The 22957-nt window shown below is 40.4% G+C and overlaps 1 protein-coding gene across 9 annotated transcripts in view; it reads right to left on the reverse strand.

Moving 5' to 3' along the window:
- FHIT (fragile histidine triad diadenosine triphosphatase) overlaps positions 1-22957 on the reverse strand; it is a 1426527-nt gene that overhangs the window by 237678 nt on the left and 1165892 nt on the right. The window contains exon 6 of one of the 9 annotated variants that reach the window (XM_047850988.1): positions 4495-4611. The exons of the other annotated variants lie outside the window; for them this stretch is intronic. Within the exon in view, the coding sequence (XP_047706944.1) occupies positions 4531-4611 (81 nt within the window). The 3' untranslated portion in view covers positions 4495-4530. Of the gene's footprint in view, positions 1-4494; positions 4612-22957 lie in introns of those variants that run through there. 9 annotated transcript variants of the gene reach the window in all.

A 22957-nucleotide genomic window follows, 5' to 3' on the forward strand; every position in this document is an offset into this window, starting at 1 on the left:
CTTGTCCATTTGGCTCCACTATACACACAGAAAGAGAATGGGTTCTCAACAGTTATGACATCAACCACAGCCTCTGTTCTCTTAGAATCTTTAGAACATCCCAGTGACTTTTATACATAACTTGCATGATCACCAAATTCTGAGTTTCCTATTAGTAAATTAGAGATTGTAGCAGAGCAAAGACAGCAGATGAAGTCCTATGCATTATGTATTAGGATTCTTTCTGACAAAAAGCAGAGGGCATTTTTGTTGACTCACATAAACATACCCCAGAACAGCAGGCAGAGTTGGCATAGGCCTTTGCCCCTCTGGCTTTTGGTTTCACTCTCTCAGAATGAAGGTAACTGCCTGGCCAGGGAATATGGCCCCAGGAATCCCCCAACCTAGTAATCAGAGAGGAATGGGGAATCAGAGAGAATTTCCCCAACAGAACCTGAAAAGCACAAAATAAGCACAGGGAGAAGCCTGCCTTGGGTCAAGTGTCCATTCATTTATCACCCCTGTGGCCAAAGGAGGTTAAGTACCATACCTCATCTGGTGATGAGTGAGGAAGGGATTCTGGGCAGACCAAAAATAACAGCCTCTATGGATTGGAAGGACAAGGCACAGAACACAACTTTATGAATTCTGATTAACCAAGTACACAAAATTATCAGGTGCTTATAGGATCAACATTCCGTGACTTCCAGACGAATAGTACTTTTGCCTCTTATTAAGTGGCATATTATCCTTGACATACCAGAGGGCACTCCTTAGTGCCTTAGCACTAACTGCTGTGCATGCTCTACCCAGTGGTTTTTCAGCAGTGGTACTCTGAACTTCTCATGCTGGCTTCTTATTGCTTTATTATTAGTGCCTCAGACCAGGTTCCCCAGAGCAGATCCTGAGAGAACTTAAGTGCCGGTGGATTTCTTGATACATACCCTTATGGAATTGGAGGAGGTAAGACAGTAAATAGAAGAAAGCTACTGCAAGGTATATTCATTAGTGGGTTCCTGCTTTGAACAACTGGGGCTCAATCCACCGGTGGCCTCCTAGAGACAACAACAGACACATTTCTGAGTTTCCCATTGGTGGCCAATAGAGCTGGAAGATTGACCCCTCAACTTCCACTTGCCATTTGCTGAGGGCTATTTCTAGGGTGACATTAACTTCCCAGCATTTGAAGACTGATCCCTGCACTGGTGGGAAAAAGCCCTGAAGTAGTTAGGAGCCGTTACTTGTAATAGTATGCACTATCCCTCAGTATGCACAAGGAGGGTTAGTCCTAAGGGATATGGCCAAAACACATGGCTTTGATTTCCACCAGTAACACACATTTATGAAGAAAAAAAAAAGATTTATTTATTCATCAACTACTTTCCCAGCTCCTATTATGTGCAGGTACTTGTCTAGGAGCTGTAAATATATTGAGGGACCAAACAAAGATTACCTTCTTATTTAATACTCAGCAAAACTGGGCTAGGCAGAGGTGGATTCCACGGGCTATATATCACAACCCTGTCCAAACATCAGCTTTAAGCATGGTTCCTAATTGGGAAATAGCAGGATCATTAGTATTGGGCTTCCCCATCACTAATCAAGGTATGCTGAGGTCTTTAAGCTAGTAATCAATTTGAATCAAGAAGTAGAGTAAGCAGATAGGTATTGGAAGGAAGTCGTTTCCATTAAAGGACACTGAGATAAAAGTTTTGTTTTCAAAACCCTTTTGGGACTCCTTCCCTGTGGTAACTTGTGCCCAGAGGCACTGCAGAGTGGCCTGCTATGACTCTGACAGCTGAGTAGGGTGTCAGCTTCTGGACTGGAGAGGACTAATGTTAATTTGACCACCTGGGGATTAAACTGGCATTGGTGACTTCAAATATGTCCTGCAGAAACTAACTGATCTCCATTTCAAACACAAAGTATTCTGCCTTCCAAATGATACAGAATTCCATTTTATCTACATTGGCCAGGTAAAGCAGCATATTTTCCAAAATTCTAGACATGGGGAGTTATTTGTAAAGCCTCAGAATATCATCAAGTGTTGCCTTAAATAAACCCGTCACACTTATACAGAAAGTAGTGAACTGTATGTATAGGTAAAAGACAAGTTAGACCTATTCTGAGGTGGAAAAAAAGGTATAAACAAGTAAAGCAAATTTCTATTGTACCCTGAACATCTATGTACATAACTTAGAATATGCTAAATGGCAATTTTACTTATTCTGGCTATCTCTATCATTTGGCATTTCCCATCTCAGGGAAATGAGTCTGACTTCAAAGGGTTGCTTAGCTGTGAAGACTCTAGTTTATCTGATTAATGGCTACTGAAACAAATAGTCAGAAAATTAAGTGTTGATGGCAGTCTGGATGAGTTAGTGTGGACTATATAGCAGAATGAGCAATACATGTGGCACATGCCCTTGACAGACACCATTCATTGATTGCAGCTCACTCTCTCATTGTGCCCAGAATGAGCCTCAGAATTTTCCATGGTCCAGTTCTTCAGACAGTCACAACTGATCTTGTGGAGACAGTATTCAAGATGAAAGCTAATTGACACCCATGGTTTCTTCAGAGAGCCTGGGCCTCTTAACATGCCATTATTGAGAAGGAGTGGTGGGGGGAGGTAGGGAGGAAGGAAGGGAGAGACAGGTAGGAGAGAGGGAACAGGGAAGGAGAGGAAGGAAAATAAAATAAACTTTTAAAATAAGTACCTCCTCCTTCGTTCTCTGCAAACAGTGCTATTTCGGGATTTAAAGTGAAAGGGATAAGCAGTTGCTACACGAAAATATGCCACTCTGGCATACTAATAATTTTGAGCTGAAAGCAACTAAAAAATAGCAGATGTAAGAAGAGCTCTCTCACTTCTCCCTTTTACCTAAAAGCAGGACATAAATTTCCAGTGAGAAAGGTACCTTCCCTATACCAGGAAGACAAGAACAGTCTTACCCCAGAGATGAGAAGTTGATGCTAAATTGAATTTATATACACACACAAACCCACGGAAATAAACCTTATCTGCCATTTGTTTCCTGTATGTATTCTTAGCCACTTTCCCACAGTTTACACTCCCAGCACAAACCCCATTTTCCTTTGTCTTGTTGCATTTCCACAGTTTATCATTCCGTTAAAAACATTCTTTGGGTTTTCATTTCCAATATATGTGAAAGTCTCTGTGTATGTGTAAAAATATTAACATAAAATGTGAGTATCTTCCTTTTGTATATCAGCCTTTGTCAGTTTAATTCTCAGGACCAGACACAGAACCTAAAAGGGTAGGAGAAAATTCTCTCTTCCCTGCCCCTGCACACAACAATTTATAACTGTCTACCCTGAAACTGTATCAGGCTGACTTTCCTGAGAAAACTCAGGCAAAATCATCCTTTCCAGAAACAAAGAAAGAAGAACAAAAAAATGACCACAGCCTTAAGACAACTGAGCAGTTCTCAGAGGGAAGAAATTGTCCCAATAAAACTCAAGGGCACTCTACCTTTAGAAGGATGGTCAAGAAAGACAAAATATATAGAGAAGGATTAAAATTCCAAAGACCATTTTCTTCTCAACACTCCTCATTTTTTCTTCTACTGTGGTTACTATACAATGAATCATTCCTTTTGCCATATCACACAGATAGCTATGATTGGAACTCCCTCAAGAGTCCAAAGGACCCTGGGTAGGAGAGTATAATTTATATATATATATATATATATATATATATATATATATAGGTAAACTCTGTAAAAGTTTTCATCATACCAGCTACTTCTGTTGGTGACCCAGATCATCATTCACCAGGTATAAATGAGGTTGGCTGTGAACAAGGTTAGGAATTAGAGCCAAGGATGATCTATTAGTTCATCTTGCTTGTCTCATGGGGAAAAAAGCAGAATCATTTCTCTGGAGAGTTTTCTTGAATGGTTTCCCAATTCTAACTTGAAACCACATTCAAAATCTTGTGACTTTCCTCTTTCTTGAAGCCCACCAGTAATTAGTTGTTTTGCCACTTCCAAGGCAATGATACCCAACACGAACACACAAACTATTAACACACATCACCCACTTTTATACTGCAAGCTCATTTTCAAGCATTATTTGTTTTCATAAACTTAAGCTAGGATGACTCTTTCCTCACTGCCTTTAATTAATAAAGAAAGCTTAATATGCACTTTTTCCCCCCATCAATCTGGCACTAAAAAATGCTGAATTGCGGTTGCAGTAATTTGAAAGAAGAGTTTGGGGCTATTAGAAGAAATTCACATCAGGCATTTCTCTCTATGGCCTACTTAGATTTTTCAAAGTGAAGGAATGTTTCAAGGAAAATAAAAAAACTTGGGGTACTGGAGAAGTCTGCCCCATCTAAAGTCCTATTTTTCAATTTTCTACACAAAGACGCCTTATGGTGCATTTTAATAATGTAGCTTGAAATATATTTTGAAAGAGGGAACAAGTTGTAATCTGATCCAGGACAGAACAATGCCTCACATAGATTCCTGAACAAGTATCTGACTGTGGGAGCCCTGCTCTTTTGTCTCCTGGGTAATTATTTTATACATTTGGGAGGTTTATAGGGAATGTGTATGAGCTTTTCAAGTAAAAAGGTGTGAGGCTCTGACTCTTCCTGGAAATCTGAAAGGAAAAGAGAATATGAAATTAACAGGTAGCCTCCCATACAGAACCAGAGAGATCCCACAGGTCACCCGCACTGCTGAATATTCCAAAGTTACATTTGTTAAAAATGCAGAAACAGCTTGAAAACATACCTGACTTTACCTTTTAAAAGGATTAAAAATTTAAGTAGCTTTATGAATTTCTCTCCCACCTCCCTATTCTTGATTCTATCCCTAATGCCCTGATAGGATCTGTGGTTGCTTCATTTAAATACAGCGAAACTGTGAACATGTCCTTTTCTAAATAAATCCACTCTAATATAAACGTTATAATCACAACATCTCTCACTCACTAAGGTGTTTCCTAAACTAATTCTATGTGCCACACACTCATCCAGGCAGTAGGGATACATGTGGCCCCATTCTCCTGAGCTACAGGCAACTGGAGAAGACAGATTTTAATCAAATAATCACACATACACAGTAGGGTTTCAAACTGAGATAAGGAGCAAACACCTGTGAGATGAGAGCAGACTTCCCTGAGGAGGTAAGTGAAGATCTGCAGCAGGAAAAAGGGTTCAGGAAGCCAGAGGAGAATGGACACTTCAAGATGGGGGATGGGAGGCATGGAAGCCCTAGAACAGGATGGAACAGGGCCAAAGCCCTAAAAGCAAAGGACAGGTGGTTTGTGGGGGGGGGGGGGGGAGGGGGGGCTGCTTTGCAACATATTCTCCTACCTGTGCTGGCAGCATGCACAATTTCAGGTTGATGAATATGAACAAATGTGCTAAGTGTTGTCAAGATCGCCCCCATTGAGGGGCAGTTTGGGGTGACAGGGGTGGAGAGCATCTTGCCTCAGGGCTTTAGCCTCAGGCTCTAAGGAGATTCTGGGCAGGTGAGTGGATCTGAAGTACCTGGGAATGTGAGAAAACAGATAAATGGTGACTTTTTCTGTCTCCCAGTGGCTCCTATTTAGGGAAAGCCAACTTTCTCACAGGTCAGGCCTTTCTGCCCCCAACCTAGCAGATGCTGTTATTATAGGAAGACAAGTGAACAGTGATTCCCCAGAAATCTTTGAGGATAGAGTAGACAGCCTTCTTGCCAGGCCAGTTTAGCTGCAGAGGGTTGAAATGGCCACTTTCCCACACAAATGAACTAGACTCTCAAACTCTGCCAGCATCTGGGAGAGGAGAAGAAGCAAGGCCTTAGCTTTGGTTCTACATAGAGCAAGACACTGTTCTTTCATACTGGGGTTAACTTCTACTTCATCAACAAGGGGGTTTATAGATGACTGTGGGAGACAAGAGTCATTCCCAATAACTACTTCACGATGGCATAGTAAGGTCTCTGAGGGCTGGGCTTTTTGAGGGTCTGAAATATCAGAATACAGTATAAAGAAGCTTCTATAGTGTAAAACATCTATAGCTAAACAGAAGAGAGTGAGGTCGCTAAGTTGTTCAACCAGAAGCACATCTGCAGTGAGTGTGGTGTCTTCACAGGGACTCCGTCTCGGGGAACACAAAACCTCCACCTTTTGTCCTCACCTTTCTCCCTCTCTCAATTTTCACATGGCTTTATTTTTAACAAATTGTGTTCAATTTCCCAGACATCATTATATCGAAGTGACATGTTCCTCTCCACAAACATCAGAGAGAGAAAAAACCAGAGACAGATGGCAGGATTTCTTTTCGCGGGCAGGGTTTTCCCTGGATAGAGAACTAACTTTTCACAAATACAACAGAGGAGAAGGGTCAGAAAAATGGATGGAAAGACAACCTTAGAATATCTTTGTGTCCTTTTTCTTCCCTTTAAACATGAGTGGCAAATAATAACCCTCATATTTTATGAAAGCTTATTTTGTTGTTGTTTAAAAAAGCCAAAACAATTTAACTATGGATGGTGTCAGTGTTCTGCTTTGTATTTTTCCATATTTTCCAAAATATCTACAATGAAGAAGTGTTATCTTTACATTAGAGAAGACCAAAATCCTCCAAAATGAGATCTCTGTCTGTTTGTGCTCAGGGAGCTATTTGGCGTTACAAGAGAGAGGGACAACATAAATGCTTGTTTGCTTCAGTTAGAATGACTTCTAATTCTATTTCCTGTGGATTTTCATAGGTCGCTAGTTCATTTCAATCAGCTATTAAGTGAATAAATGTGAAATCTTAAAATACACAGAGAAAGTATATTAAGCAAGCAGTCAGTGTTTCAAATCATATGTGAGCATATGAGGGGAGCCAGTTCTCACTTGCCAGTTACTATTCCACTTAAAAAAACTGCTTACCCCTCAACTTTGCTCCCTCATTACAACATTTGAACTTTGGGAACCTTTACCATTACCGTATAGTGATAACTCTTGGCTAATAGTCTGTGAAGGAACAATTACTAATAACCCACGCCAGCCAAAGGCAGATACAGCAACATGAGCAAAGGACAAGGCTGGTGTTATGTGGCTCGATGGCCACTCGGGGAAAAACAAGGAAAGGATTTTTATTGACCTACGTGGTTTAACAAATGACACCTAAGTGATCTATTGGCATACTAGAACAGAGGCAAAACTGCTGCCTTATTAAGTCATTTTTAAAATAGTCATTATAGAACTTTGGCCATAAACCAAGAACAAAAGATTCCATGAAATAAGTTTTTATGAAAAATTTTAAACATACAGTAGTGTTGAGAAAAGGAGCTTAGAGCTGAATACGGTTACTGATTACATTTCCAGAGATCTTTCCTAGAAATAATCCTTCTCTGGGTTCAAACCTGAAGAATCAAAATGAGCTATTTTAGGTAAATTTGGGGGATGATATAGACTTTGGCAGACTATCAGCTCCAGGAGGTTAGGGACCACATCTGTTTTATTTAGCAGTACATGCAAAATAGTGGGCTGGGAGTTGCTCAGCAGGTGCTCAGCAAAAAGTAAATGAATGCATTAGTGAGATTTCATGCATTGTGTGATCTTGCAAACAGAAAATCACAACCTTTCTGAATTTAAACTTACGGGGAAAAACCCATTATTATACAGGTTCTTAGTGAAATTTTGGTATTTAGGAAAAGGGCTGAGACTTTCTTCAGGTAGAAAGATTTTTCACCCAATATTTGCTGTGTGTTGTTTGGCCCAATCTGGCCCAGAACATAAATGATGCTGACAGAAACTGAGGTCCTGTGGGGTTCTACCACAATCCTTCAGCTAATGGGATCTCGTACAGAACTCATATTTATCACTTCCTTATCAGTTCACTTGCTGGAGCCTTTTATTGGAATCTCAAGTGGATAGATAAATTGGTCTCCCAGCCTTCAGCCTCATCTAATCCACTGCTATCTTGTTCTCAAGAAAGTATCTTTCTTTTCATCTCTGTCTCTTTCTCCTTACTTTAGTGAGGCCTGAATGCTTCTGGAATCACATTCAGACAACAAATACTGGCTCCTGAGTATCTTTATGAATAGACACCAAACCTGTGTCTGTGCTGTTCTCTAGATGCACAAATCAGTCAAGATGCTCAACTCACTACTGCCATTTCCACAGCGAGGCTAATACCTGTCCCTTTGCCTTACAGGAAACATAGAGCAAAAGAAATACCACAGGGTGGGAGATGGGGGACAACAGGTCCTTAAGGCATTGAGTCTCTGGATCAAGCCATACCTGAAGCTAGACTTGGATGACTTCTTTAATTATATGACTCAATAAAGCCTCCATTTACTTTATCCAGTTTGTGGGTTTTTTTTGCCACTTGCAACCGAAATAGCTTTAACATATGCAGGAAAAAGGAGATGACGGCAAGGGGAAAAAAAAACAAAAACAAAAAGAAGAAAAAGGGATCAGATGAAAACGAACAATGAAAGATTTGACAAGGTCATAGGACTAGCCAGTATGCAATAAGAATACAGAACATGAATTCCAGAGTTCACTGCTCTTTTCCCTGCTACTCCCCTCCAGAAATCAGTACTGATTTTTATTTTTATACATAGTTACTTTGAAGCTAAACAGAATTAGCCTATCAAGACCCCACAAATATAAGACATATATCTACTTACAGATTTACATTGTTTTTTTTGTTGTTGTTGTTGCACATTTAAGAATTGTTTTCATAATTAAGCTTCCCAAGGGGATACAAATGCCACTCTTAATTTAAAGAAATACTAATTCTAAAATCAATTTGTAGAATATTTCAATTGGATCAATGGATATAGCCTCCACTAAAACCAAATTATTCCCCACTCATGCTTCTTTATAAGTGTGTACCGACACCAATCAAGATTTTCAGGAAACATGTTACAAAGCCATTATTCCCAGAGACTGAATCAAGCAGTCAATGATCAAAACATAAGGTAAAGGGACCCCTGGGTGGCTCAGTTGGTTAAGCGTCCAACTTCAGCTCAGGTCATGATCTCACCATTTGTGAGTTTGAGCCTCATGTCCGGCTCTGTACTGATGGCTCAGAGCCTGGAGCCTGCTTCACATTCTCTCTCCCTCTCTCCCCCTCTCCCTCTCCTACTTGTACTCTATCTCTCTCAAAAATAAATAAACATTAAAAATTTAAAAAAACATAAGGCAAAAAAGAATATTCCATCCCTGAACCCAAACCACATGAGTTTTATTAAACATTTATTAGAGATTTTACATAGAATATACTGCTCTGTGCCTATTTTCTTCGTCTTCCAAAGGGTTGCATAATGTTTTGTGTGCAGTACAGAAGGAAGGCACCAGAAACCGATGTTATCTGTGTAACAGATACTGACATGCAGCTTTTTCACAGAACAGAAAGAAAGTTCTGAAGAAACCACAACAACTTTGCAATAGTATCAACAGTAAAGACCCAGGCCCCAACAGGACGGAAAATGTTTCTGAATGCAATGATACTCGATCTACCACACAATTACCAACTTTACTCAGCCAACAGTATGTTTCTTCAAACACTGGATATAACGATTCTACCCATAAGAAGTCCAACTGTTGATGAAATAGTAACTAGCTAAAAACTAAAAACAAACAATTATGTGTAACCCTACTAATGGTTTCTGCCTCTAATGTTTCACACAGGTAATTTGTGGCCCACCCTTTTTCTTGCAGAACAGCTACTCTAAGACAGTTCTCTTACAGCCAAGGAACTTCCTTAGCCAGCTGAATCCAGGGTATTTCATTTTCACTTTGCACTCACTGCTTTGTCTTTACAACATACCACTGTGTTTTTGGTTATCTGCAAACATTTCTTGTCCTTCCTACAGAACTGCATATCCCTGGAACAGAGGTACCAAGTCTCACAGAGCTTCTAAATCTGGAACTTAGGACAACACTGTACAAAGTCTGTAACAAATAATGTTGGTTAGAGTTCATTATACATTCTTTAAGACTGGTAACTGATCTTTTTAAAAGATAAAACTGGTTATACATGGACTGTCTTAAAACAGTGTTAAAAAATCTAAAATAATATCACTGTGAGCACGGAATGCATTTTTATTTTTATTTGTCTAAAGTTTATTTATTTATTTTGAGAAAGACAGAGAGAGCACAAGCAGGGAAGGGGCAGAGAGAGAATCCCAAGCAGGCTCTGCATGTGGTCAGCACAGAGCCTGATGCAGGGCTCAAATCCATGCAACTATGAGAACATGACCTGAGCTGAAATCAAGAGTCAGACACTTAACCGACGGAGTCACCCAGGAGCCCCTAGAATGCATTTTTAATTTAAGGGAGGTGTTTTATTCAGTCTGAGAATGGGGGAATTTATGATGCCTAACACCAGTCTTCAAAAGGCGTCTACCTGCCCAGTTGAGAACACTCTGTGTAAAGAAAAGTTCCAGATTCCATTCTCCTCTGCCACAGACAATTAAATGTTTTGGTTTAAAAGCTGTTTCTGGGAGTTGAGTTTATTAGCCATACTCTGATGAGGCAGGGACTGCAGAAATCACACAGCATGAGGGCATCAGTAGGGCTCTACCAACGTTTTCTCGGTAGATGAGGTGTCCTGGGTCTGAGTTTCTGTTCACCTGTGTCTCTGACTGGAATCTAGTTCCTGAGCAAGTCACTTTTCCCCTCTGAGCCTCAGTCACTTCATCTTTTAAATTAAGATAAAATTCCTGATGGCATACCTGCTTCACAGGCTGTTGGGAACATAGTAGCAACAGCACTGATGATGTTAATAATTCAATGATAATAGCTACCATTTACTAAGGCGTCTCATATGCTAGCACTGTGATAAAAGTCCTATACTTCCCTTAACTCCTATGATCATCACAACAATTCTATGAAGCCAGGTACTATCATTATCTGCCTTCTACAGATGAGGTAACTAAGATCAGAGATGTTAAACAACTTGCCCAAAGTCACACACCTGGTAAAAAGTAGAGCCAGGATTTGAAGCCCAGCATTCTGGTTCCAAAGCCTTAGCCCTGTGCTATTCCGCCCCACACAAATCATTTAAAGCATGTGATGTGAAGCACTTTATAACTTTAATAAAAAATATATAAATTATTAATATTAATACAAATAGATGTTCATTACAGTTATTGAAAGATGAGGTAACCATCAATTGTTTTAGTGAAAGCACATACACTTCTCTCAGTAATACCAACAATCCACTGTCAGCAAAACAAAACAAAACCCAACTAGAATAGCCTTAGCACATCATCAAAAAAGAAGTGCCACTGACACCATTGCAACCAGAGAATTCATTCTTCCCTGGAGTTCAAAAGGAAAAAAAAAATTCCATGCTTCATCTGACAAGAACAACAAATCCTTCTCACAGCTCTGGCAATGGAATGCCTCAGAAAGAACAGGTTCAGGAGGGCACTCCCACTGCAAACCGGTGACAAGCCAGCATGAGCCCCACAGAGGGATCCATACCATGATGCCTGTTGCCACTTGCAAGTCACACAACAGTCCCACGTGTGCCTCCAGAAAGCCACCCAGTACCAGACTAGAGCCCAAACTAGCTTTCCCAGCCTTACAAGGAGCCGGCCACTAGGGAGGCATGGAGGAGAGCTTACAACATGGCAGGCTATTTCTGAGTTCCCCTTTCAACTTGTTTCTTCACTAAGTTACTTTGACATCACACCTGTTTCTGTTCTAGTCTGGAAGCCTCTGCAGCACAACAGATGGCAGAGTGTCTACATAACGAATGTTCTCTGAGGTCAGTCTATGGAGGTGGCAGCGGGGACCTCGGCGGGTGGGACCCGAGGGCAGCAGGGCCCCACCCCCCTGGGGGAAGCAGCACCACCATCCATCCCCCACTTTGCTGGGGAACGCTCCCCACCCCTGTGGAAGCTGGGGGTGCGTCTAAGCTCTGAAGGTCCTCAGCTCCACTCCTCCTTCTGACAGTCATATCCAGGATACCCGGCACCAGCAGCTGCAAGAGGAGGCTACAAAGGAAATCTAGAGGGGGGCTGAGAAATTGTAAAAACAGAACAAACCCTCATCGCATTGAAAACTTCAAACTCCATTCTAGGTAAACTTCCAATTTCACTCTCTTAAACTTAACTTGAGATTTAACTCCCTGAAGTCTAAGCTTTCTAACTCTCAAATCTCAACTTCTATGTTTCTTAAATCTATCTTAAAGTCAAACTTAGTCTTTTGAAGAGGGAAGTAAAATTTAACAGCTGAATGGAATGAGTTCCTATGAATGTCCAGCCTGGTTTTAAGGTCATGCCTGGTCCTTAGAAGTTGAAGAAATCCTCACTTCCTGTTTATGCAAATTTAACATCAGAATAAGGATCCATCTTGGCTGATCTATGGAGGAAACATTTTCTCAATCACTTTACTGTCCATTTATTAAAGAATCCGTGATGCACAGGATGAATAACATTCTGCTTCTTAAAGGAACAAACACCTGTTTCAGGGGCACATGCTTTGCAGACATCTTGTGTGTCTGGAGGTGATACACACTGCTCCCCTTCCCCCTCAAGGACACCTGGTAGACCTCACTGCCTGCAGCATGAAAGAACTAGCTCTGCAATTCGGTTCCGTTTGAGAGACCAGTGTGCTTCCATTAATAAGAATTCTGGGCCCATTAACAGGATGACACAAGCAGCTGGAAGTAAACTGGAATCCACTTCAACTCCTTTTTAATGGGTATCTCTCTTGATATTCCCATCTGCTCTGCTTGACGCAAGGGTGATGGAGATTAAGATGAGAGAAGATGCTCTCTTTGACGGTAGGGACTACACATCTGCCTCATTCTTTGCTGTCATCACAGAAGCTAGAACAGAGGCTGGCAAACAGTCGGGTCTCAACAAATCACTGGCAAATAAAAAATACAGTGTGCCAGGCACTGTGTGGAGAGTTTCCCAATTTGTGGCTTTATGTGATACTCATAAATGTCCTATGCAAGAGGGAGTGCTCTTATTCCAATTTCACAGACAAGGAAACAAAGGCATAGAGGATTAAACTACTTGCCTAACACCATACAACTAAGAGTAGATGGAGCCAGTCTTTGAATCCTCAGACCAAATACTTCTTCTGAGTGAGAGACCTATTTTATAAGGTAAATCTCTCAAATGGGGAGAACATAGCTCATTGTGACCTGCCTCATGATTTACCCCATCCACCTACACTAGTAATACTAACTGCCACTGAATATAGATGGAAGACAGCAATTCAGGTAAGGTCAGGGAAGCAATCCACACAGGTGTCATGGGGCCAGCAGACCCCTGAAAGCAAACGCAATATTTTGTGCATATACCTGAGTTTTTCCAAAAAAAAAGTCTATAGCTTTCAGACTTCAAAGATTCCATGATCCTTCCAACTCTCAGAATTTAATGAGTTAGCTGCCTTTCACTAAATTATGCTTCTAATTGTCACCCCAAAGAGTCAAAGCATTCTGGGTGATTTTTATATGTCTGCTTGAGGGAAAATAATTAGCATGAAAGCTTGGTGAGGATTAGACATGAGAACAGTCAGTCTCTGGAAAACATCCTTGGTGTGGAAAGAGCCCCCACAGATCACTGCTCAATTAAGAATATTAGCTCAGATTTCATTCCAGTGCTAGCATTTGTCCACCGAGAGAACAAAGAGCATCTCTATCAATTCACCTCCCAGTTGGTCTTGAGGGTACTGACATCACAGGATCCCGTATCATTGACCAGATTCCATGGTCTTCAAAATATGAAAAGGCACCAGCAAAACCCACCACCCAGCTGTGTCTCTGTCAACAAGATTTTTCTAACCATTTAATTTTTGACAATCTTCATCTGCAGCATGGACACCCAGGCCGGAGGCTCTATACCATCCTCATGTTCAACAAACACTTAGTGAGAGCCTACTATGTCCCAAGAACTGCATAAAACTCTTGCTCCTGTGCCCTCTGGAGGCCTCTGTGTGATTCTCAGCAACATGTTTAAAATAGAACAATCAGCAGAGAACACCCAGATGTGGGGACAAGTGTGACAAAGGAGTAAAAACCAGGTCATGTACACAGTTAAAGGCAATGATGATTCTGTAGAAGGACAAGAGCACATCTTCCAACTCCTATATGATTTTTGAGAAGGAGAGGAAATACAGAATTAAACCAGACTGCCCAGACTCCAAAGAGAAAAGGAAAAGAACAAAGATTCCAGTCTTGTGACTGCTGGTTCACAGGAAAAGATAAGGTGGAGGAGGAAGAAGAAGAGAAAAAAATGAAAAAGGAAAAATACATTTTTCTAACTGAAGACATCTAAAAATGGAATAAGATAGCTGGTAAAAAGTAAGCTAGCCATCACTGGAAGGACTTTACGTGGATTTATACAATGGATGAAGGTAAAGCTGAAACTATAAAACATGAAAGATGGGTTAGTACAAGATGACTGTACCAAAATATAAAGAAACAAAGTTAGTCAGTGTGCGACCCTTCAAAAATAGTACGTTGATTATGCTGTTTACAGAGAAGAACGTGATGTTCACAACTCAATGCCAATTACATGCTTACCGTGCCTTATTAAGGTAATGACCTTGGGAGTTGACTCCTCATCTTCCTTAACCTGATGAGTGTGCTGAATATAATCAATTAGGTTTGTAATTAAAATTACAATTTATTCAACACATTTCCCCCACCTTCTCTTGCTAAGGCTCAAGAAACCATTGGGTGATCAATACAGGCCCTCTGTTATAGGCATCATGCTTGCTCCCTCTCTCTCTCTTTTTGTCTCTCTCTCTCCCTCCCTCTCTCTCAGCATTTCTATTATGGATAATTTATTAAACCTTAAATTTCTTTCCTATTTGTAAGTTTCAGCAAAATTTAGTCAGGTTTCAACACGGAGTGTCAAGGGATAATTAGGACAGTTAGCAGTAATTTATCATTTCTCAGCTGGGTTTTCGAGCTTTTGCTGACTGCCGGTAGAAATCCGTTAGCCAGCTCTACCCAGATCACTATGAAATCTCCTTTATCTTTGTGCAAATTGCTTTTCTATTTTCCTGAAGTGAGCTGCAAGATGAGCCAATCCATTCCTGAAAACCTAGCCACTGGTGTGCCTGTCATCAGCATGAGGCAGAGCCCAGGGCTTCAGATGGATGATTACAGTAGCTAACAGATGATAGGGTGCTACAGGCTGCTCCCTCCCAACCTGCTGTGGATTAGAAATTTAAACTGGGCAGTCCGAATCCCATTAGATCTTCAGAAAATATGCAAAGGAATCCATGAACATGCCAATATACATGTTACAGGGCAAATCCTGCCTAGCAGCCCACCAAAGATGAAAAGCCGGGAGAAGGCAGGGACAACAGTTCTGCACTACTTCTGTGTAAGAAGAGGATGTTATTAAGCCTGAACCAAAAAAGGGAGGACCTCCTGTTTTTGAGAGAGGCTCATTTACTAGATGGTGAAAAATGAATGCTCTGGGTAATTTCATTCTGAATTGATTTATTTCTAAATGGGGGGAAATTGACACTTGGTGAAAAGCGTAAAAAGCACGTTTCTGGGAAGAGCCAGCTAGTCTCAGGTATAATGCAATTATTTGAACACAGGAAATAAGAACACAGAAGGCAGGGTAGAAGGTCACCCAGGAAAGTCATTCCCCACAATGAACACTTTCCTTTCCCCCTTGTGACAGACATTCAGAAAAGTATAAACTGACCCATATTTCCAGTTTATTTCTGGTGCCTAGCCTAACCTAATCAAAGTTCGCTTTTTAGAAATCCAACAGTTATTCTCAATTAGATTGCACAGCAAATTAAATCATAAATTTCTCTATCCTGGCCCTGGTTTGTCACATTCCTAAAATACAACTTTGCTCCCTCTGGCACTTTATTTAAATCTCTGAGGCCAGGCCCCAAGGAAAGTTATAGATTTGATAATTTGCTAATGTGGCCACAGTAATTGTTTGAGCCATATTTATGATTTTATTGGATCTTACAACAATCAATAATAATCCATTGATGTCCCTGACTTGGGTTTTCTCACAGTCGACAAATGGGGCAGTGGATTCATTTTTAATGTACCCAACTCCCTCCCTAAGAGAGTCTTGCATATATTAATAAAGGCCAAGAAATGAATGGCATCAGTGAACATATCTTACCCTGAAGAATTAGCTGCAGGATAAGATTTAATGTTAAAAAATAAGGGGAAGAATAGACTAACAGGACCCATTTTGTACAGCACGACCATCATTAAAGTTAATGGAATTACCTTGTGGTCATGCACCAAAGGGAGCCTATTGGAAGTTAAGCTTTTCTAGGGCCATTGATTCTCAAACTTTCACTCAAGGATTCCCATTGGCATGTGATGAGTATTGCAGATATGCAGAAGCACTTAATGCAAACTGCCAGTTAAGCATATTAAGGAGTAACAATAACTGAATATTTTAGAGCAGATGATCTAGTTGAGGATATTTTCCACTGGAGGTAGCAGGAACTTCAACTTTAATGGATCAGCTAACCAAAAAGTCTGGAAGTGGTGCAGACTTCAGGACTGGTTAATTCAGCAACCTGGTAATGTCACCCAGGGTCCAACTTCTGTCTCTGCCACTACACGCTCAGTATCTGCTTCATTCTATAGCAGACTGACCCATGAATCCTAAGATAGTTGTTGTAACTGTCAGGGTTACTGCTTCCTTATTCATATCCCTACCCACAGACAATGGATACAAGTTCTCCATGAGGCTGGGAACAACCATCCCTAAAGCGAATGGAATCCTTAGGTGGCTTAGGTCAGGGTTTACTAAACTCATAAGTTGGCAGAGAGAAATGGCTTAGGGCAGGGATGAGGAAACTACAGCCTTTGGAACAAATCTGGCCCATGGCCTGTTTTTTTTTTTTTTAAATAAAGTTTTATTGGAATACAGCCATATTTATTTGTGCAAATTTATTTACATATTTTCTTTGGCGGCTTTCATGCTGCAAAGGCAAGGGTATTGTGACACCTGGCCCCGAAAGCCTAAAATGCTTACTCTCTGGACATGTACGATAAAGTTTGCTGGCTCCTGAATTACACCAAACAGGGTTCACACCTGTAGCTAGATGTGAATCCAATATTCAGATGGATTAAAACACACCCTGACTTCTTAACTGCTAAATAATAGAGGAATAAAGAAAACAAGCCAGGAAGACAACCATAGTGCTCAAGATAGATATGAGACAAAATTATTCAAGTTCTGGAAAACTGGACTTAGAAACTTAAAAGCCAAATTAATTAAGGTGACCCATCACATGTGGCACACATGAAATACCCTCTGCCCTTGGAATATAATCCAAACACTGAACACATTAAAAATTGAATTAAAACCCCTTACCAGGGTGTACAAGGCCTGGCATAACTGCTTTCTTGTTCACTTCTCTCTGCCCCCAAATTCCTGCCCCCCAAGGACTTCAATCATCTCCTAGAACGTCCCAAGCTCATCACTTCTGTCTCTTCTGCCCAGAATGCTCTTTCTTCCACAGCTCTCCATCTGGATAGACCCTTATCATTTCTCAGGTCTCAGTTTACCTCTCCAGGAGAACTTTGCTGGCCACCCCACCGCCTTTCCTGCCTCCATGTTCTTCCTTTCACAGCACCATGGTACCGCCTTTTTAATACTGCTCAAAGCTTGCAATTATTTTATGCATTCATTGGGTGTAGAGGAAGTCGGACAAGTAGGGTGAGGGCTGTTCCTTGGCTGCTTGTTCTTCCATGGCACCCCAGTGCCTGGCAGCACCTAAGTATAGTAGGTGCTCAATAAACCCTTCTTGGGAGAGGGCACTACAAAATTCCCACAACCTCTCAGTCTTCTTCTACTCTAGCACTTATTTCAGAGACTGCCCTTAAAGATAGGGACTATGCCTCACTCTTCTTTGTCTGCCAGGGCCTGTGACAATACCTAGAACATAGTAGGCACTGGAAGAATAAATTAAAATAACAACAGAATGTTAGATAATAAAACATGAGCAGACAGAATGCTCACTCCTTGGGAGTTAGGAACAGGATACCTTTGGTAGTGAGGAGATGCTCATTGTCAAACACAGATTGGAGCTGTATAAAACTAGAAGTGTTTCACTCAGTGTGCACTGGGTTTCCAGAGAGAGAGAGGAAGATGAAAGACCAATTTAAAGGCTACTGACAGGGATCATTTGCACAACAGGTGATGATACCACGTGCCTTCCAAGGTCATTTGCCCTTCTGGGATTCTCTGAGTTATCCAGGCTCTGAGTTTCTTCCTCAAGGGTGACTCTCATCTCTGGTCATCTGATGGCAGAGCTGAGCTTGGAATCATATTTATTCCTTCCATGGATGAATCGTTTTGTCAAAATTATACTGCTAGAACCTGATTACATCTAGGAATTTATACCATTTACAACCAACAGATGAATTGAAACAAATAAAAGGCCCTGCTGGGTTGTTTATCACAGTCCCGGTATACAAAGCACGGTAAGAAAATATTTTTCAAGTAACAAGTACTGATGTATAGACCCTATGGTGGGATATTTGGATGTGAACATTAGGATAAATGGATTTCACCACGAAGTAAAAGAGTATTTGGTGAGTTCACGTTGTTCATTCAACAATGTTTATTCTTCTAAACCACTTTGGGAAAGATCAACAACCTAAACAACTTCATGTTGACTTTTCATGTAACACCAGGAACAAGAGAGGCTTATTTAAGAGAATAAGCTACCAGGGAAAGAAAGGGGAGTTTTCGTTACCAGCACCCCAAAGTATCATCTGTATGTAGAATGAGCCCAGAGGGATTCCAGACCATCAGCTTTGTCTTTTCCCCCTGAGGTTTGGGATTAATATGACTCAGGAGGCTTCCAGAGATGTACACCTCAATTTTCCTGATCTTGGTAGATGAATAGCCTCTCTAGAAAGGGAATCCTCTAGGAGACCGCAGGTGTAGTACTGATGCCTCGCGGCATGTGAAGATTTCAAAATTATCCTTTCCCAGCACTAACATAATTCATACTGAGGGAGGGGGCAGAAATTCTCACTGTGTTTAGCCCAAGGGCCATTACAGATTCTCACCAACCCAGAATTTTTCACTTGAATGTCATTAGGAAGGTCATTATTCTAATTCTTCCATTTCTGGAGCTCTGCGGGCTGCCGTGTCCATTATTCATTAACCTGGTTTCCATCTGACCCAGACTTAGTCATCAAATCCTTACTATTCCAGCTGCTTTTGTATCTTAAGAATTAATTTACTGATGGTTTCAGCATAAAAGGCAAAGAGGAGCCCCTTCAAGGGACTGAATGATTTAGGATGGATATGGCAGCAAGAATCAAGCCTAGGCCACTTTGACCAAGAATCAAAATGTACTTATAGAAATATGTTAAGGGGTGCCTGGTGGCTCAGTTGGTTCAGTGTCCAACTCTCAATTTTGGCTCAGGTTATGATCTCTCAATTTGTGAGTTTGAGCCCCACATTAGGCTCCATGCTGACAGCACAGAGCCTGCTTAGGATCCTCTCTCTCCCTCTCTCATGCTTGTGCATGCACGCTCTCTCTCTCTCAAAATAATAAATGAAAAAAAAAAACTTAAAAAAAAAAGAAATATATGAAAACAGCTGTTCCTAAATCTGGGCAACATCATAATCAACTGCGGGCTTTTCAGAAATCTATATTATGGGCCCCATTATCAGAGAATTGAACACAGGTGTGAGAATCAGTTATTTGCTAAAGATAATAAAGGAATAAGAATGAATTATAATAGTCATTTATTGATGGAAAACCTTTCAGTGGAACCCCTGTGAAATAAAAAGTATAGACAAAGCTGTATATTTCTTTTGAAAATACATTGAAAATATCAGTGATATTACAAACTATAAATAATGTGATGAACAAATGGGTACACATTACCCATCTTAAAAATAAAAGAGATCTATGGAGTTGAAGGCTACTGGGTACCCGTGACACCCCACGGTGCACTCCTTCTCCTTAATGTTTCCACGTAAGGGAATCCCAACCCTCTTTGTGTCCATATCTCTAAGCAATATTACCCATCTGCATTTTTACAGTTAAGATACATAGCCTATAAGTAATCTGCGTCTGTATTTTGTTATTTCTGCTGTTAATAATTCCTGAAATAGAAGTTTGTAATATCATCTGTATCTGATTCAGCTACAATGTCCAGTTTCAACCAAACCACACATTATTTAATGGACATTCACCCCTCAGTCTACATTTAAGGTGTGTGATGTGGTTTATGACAAATGGCTCATCTACTGAGACTGACATGAACATTTACATTTCATCAAAACTGAATCCTCATCACATGATTAGTCTGAGTTTATTTTGCCTTTTCTCTCATTCCCCCCACCTTGATTTTTGTTTGTTTGTTTGTTCAAATGTTGGCCAAGCTAATTATTTAGATGCCACAGGTTGAAAACTTTAAACCTACAATGATCTAGTTAAATGGAATTAGAGAATTATACACATTATTTCCCAGGCTAGAAACATACAGAGCAAAATACCAAGAGAGAAATTCCTTCAGTGATTACTTACTGAGCACCTACTATTCCACACTAAAATGACAACAGTGAGTGACAGCCCTTACTGCGTCAACAGAGTTAAGAAAGTGACTCTGAATAATGACACCTTACATTTATGTAGCATTTTAGGGTCTACAGAGCACTTTGCTTTTCACAGGATATTTCACTTGACAGTGATTAAATAAAACCCCCCAACTGAACATCAGGTGTAAAAGACAGTCTACTGAGATCTATAAAACATTGACATTAAGAATGTATCTGCCGCATTTCTGTGCTACATATCCCAAAATAAATTTAACAGCCAAATATCCACTTTGCTTATGTCAGGGCCTCCAATTACTAAAGAAATTTGTTTGGTAGCACTAATGAAAAATTAAACACCTAAAACATATAATTCTGCTATAAACTGGCATACAGTAATAAAACAGCATTTAGTTTAGTTGACCTTTACCTGTATAATAAAGTTAAACAGAGAGAATCCTGTGGGTATTTTTAGGGAGAAACTAATATTATTCTAAGAAGAGAAAAATAATGCAGATTAATTTGTGTTATGGGTGAAAATATATTTACAAAACCTCTCCTTGTGCATCTTCCCCTGTGCTTATTGGGTGCAAGGTGCTTTTAGGAACAGCTGGCTGCATGATATAATGGAGAGGGGCTCTCAGACAGGCCTGGGTTTGAATCTTTGCTCTACTACCTGTCAGTTGTGTATGGTGTGATTTGTTACTCTACCTCTATAAACCTCGGTTTCCTCACGTGTAAAATATCACTGACTACTTTTGAGGGTTATGAGGACTCAGTGAAAATTATAAATCTAGAGCAAACATTTATTCAGGTGCATTGCATGACAAGTACTGTTTTGAAAACACTTACATGCATTAAGCCATTTAGTCTCTGCAACACCTCTAGGAGGAAGGGTATCACTGAGGCCCTCGTGTTATCAATTTATAAATGGATGGTGGGGCTAGAAAAGGTTAACTTTTGCTGGGTCATACACCTGGTAGGTGACAGCTCTGGGACTGAAACCAGGTCATCTGTCTCTCCATCAGTATGTTGGAATGCTGATGCCATTTTCCCTCTATCCTCACTCCATTTCCAGAATCCCTCAACCCATCCACTGAAGTTGCCTGTGACAGTTAAAGGACAGAGAAAATAAAAAACACATAGTAACCAGAAAACACCTGGTTAATTAACGCCTGGTTAAATTCTCTTTCAGTGTTTTTTCATGACATCATGCAAATCAAAATCGATCATTTCGAAATAAATACACACACACACACATACACACACACACACACACACACACACACACACACACACATGCACAATGATTTGATACCTACTTAGAAGAAGGCTTGAGGCTTAGTAGAAGAGAGGAACTTTCCCATAGGAGACAGGCAGACTCATGGTCCCTTCTCCTGCCGACAGGCCTAGGGACCAGAAGTTTTGTCCCCAAGTCCCCAGAAGGGTAACAAACTCATCCCGACCTGAGCACTGAAATTGTTTTTGGTTTACCAAATTCAGGCAAATGGGATTCATTCTGAGAAAAGAGATATAAATTGTAAGCCAATTCCACAAGAGAATAGCTACCACATCCTTAAAATACTAATTTTTCAGGCAGTAAATGCAGGCATTAGGCATAAACATAGGCAAGGCACTTTCTGTCATGGCTTTAAGCAAAGGATAAAAGTTCTCTGGCAAATTACAACTCTTGTGAAATTTCTTTCATTATGAAAATAATAAATAACAGTCAAGAAAAATCATTTTTACTCTCAAAATGTCAGTATCTCCATTTGGTGCACACCAAATTTTAGGAATTGATTTGGGTTGAAAGGAAGGAGCTCTGTTGAAAGTCCTCCATATCTTCTCATCACTTCTTTGCTAAGTTGTGCACTGGAATAAGGTGTGCATGGGAATCACCTAGTGTTTGTTAAAATGCAGAGTCCTGGGTCCCATACCAGACCTACTGAATCAGCATAGGGGGCAGGCAGGTTTGTATTTTGTGAAAACCTATTTCAAGTAACTGTGAAGTATACTGTCAGTTTAGAACCATGACTTACCCATTACCATAGGAGTAGAGCAGCGGATAAAAAAATATATCAGGGTAGAGATTTTTCCCCCCAATTAAGGCAGATTTCTGAATGTTCAACTGGTCACTTTTGTAATAAATTCAAAGTCAGTATTCAAACAGCACAAGTCCTCTTACCAGAAGAAAGCTTTCTCAAGAGTTTAAGCAAAATGGCAAAAGTCAACAGTGACAATTGAGTGTATAACTGTGAACTTATCAGGGCCGCAATCTCAATGCCAAGTATATTCTCCTAAAGCCCAGTCTTTGCCTATGTTACAAAAGAAACATAAGAAAACTGAGGGTAAGATTAATATTAAGAAACATGAACAAGGTCCCAGGGATAGTGGGCTAGGCTCTCTATTCATGTTGGTTTCTCCTCATCATCACTCAACACAATAGATAGGGTTCCCTCCATTTTAAAACTGAAGATGAAATA

This window comes from Prionailurus viverrinus, chromosome A2, assembly GCF_022837055.1.
Source record: "Prionailurus viverrinus isolate Anna chromosome A2, UM_Priviv_1.0, whole genome shotgun sequence".
Classification (NCBI taxonomy): Eukaryota; Metazoa; Chordata; class Mammalia; order Carnivora; family Felidae; genus Prionailurus; species Prionailurus viverrinus.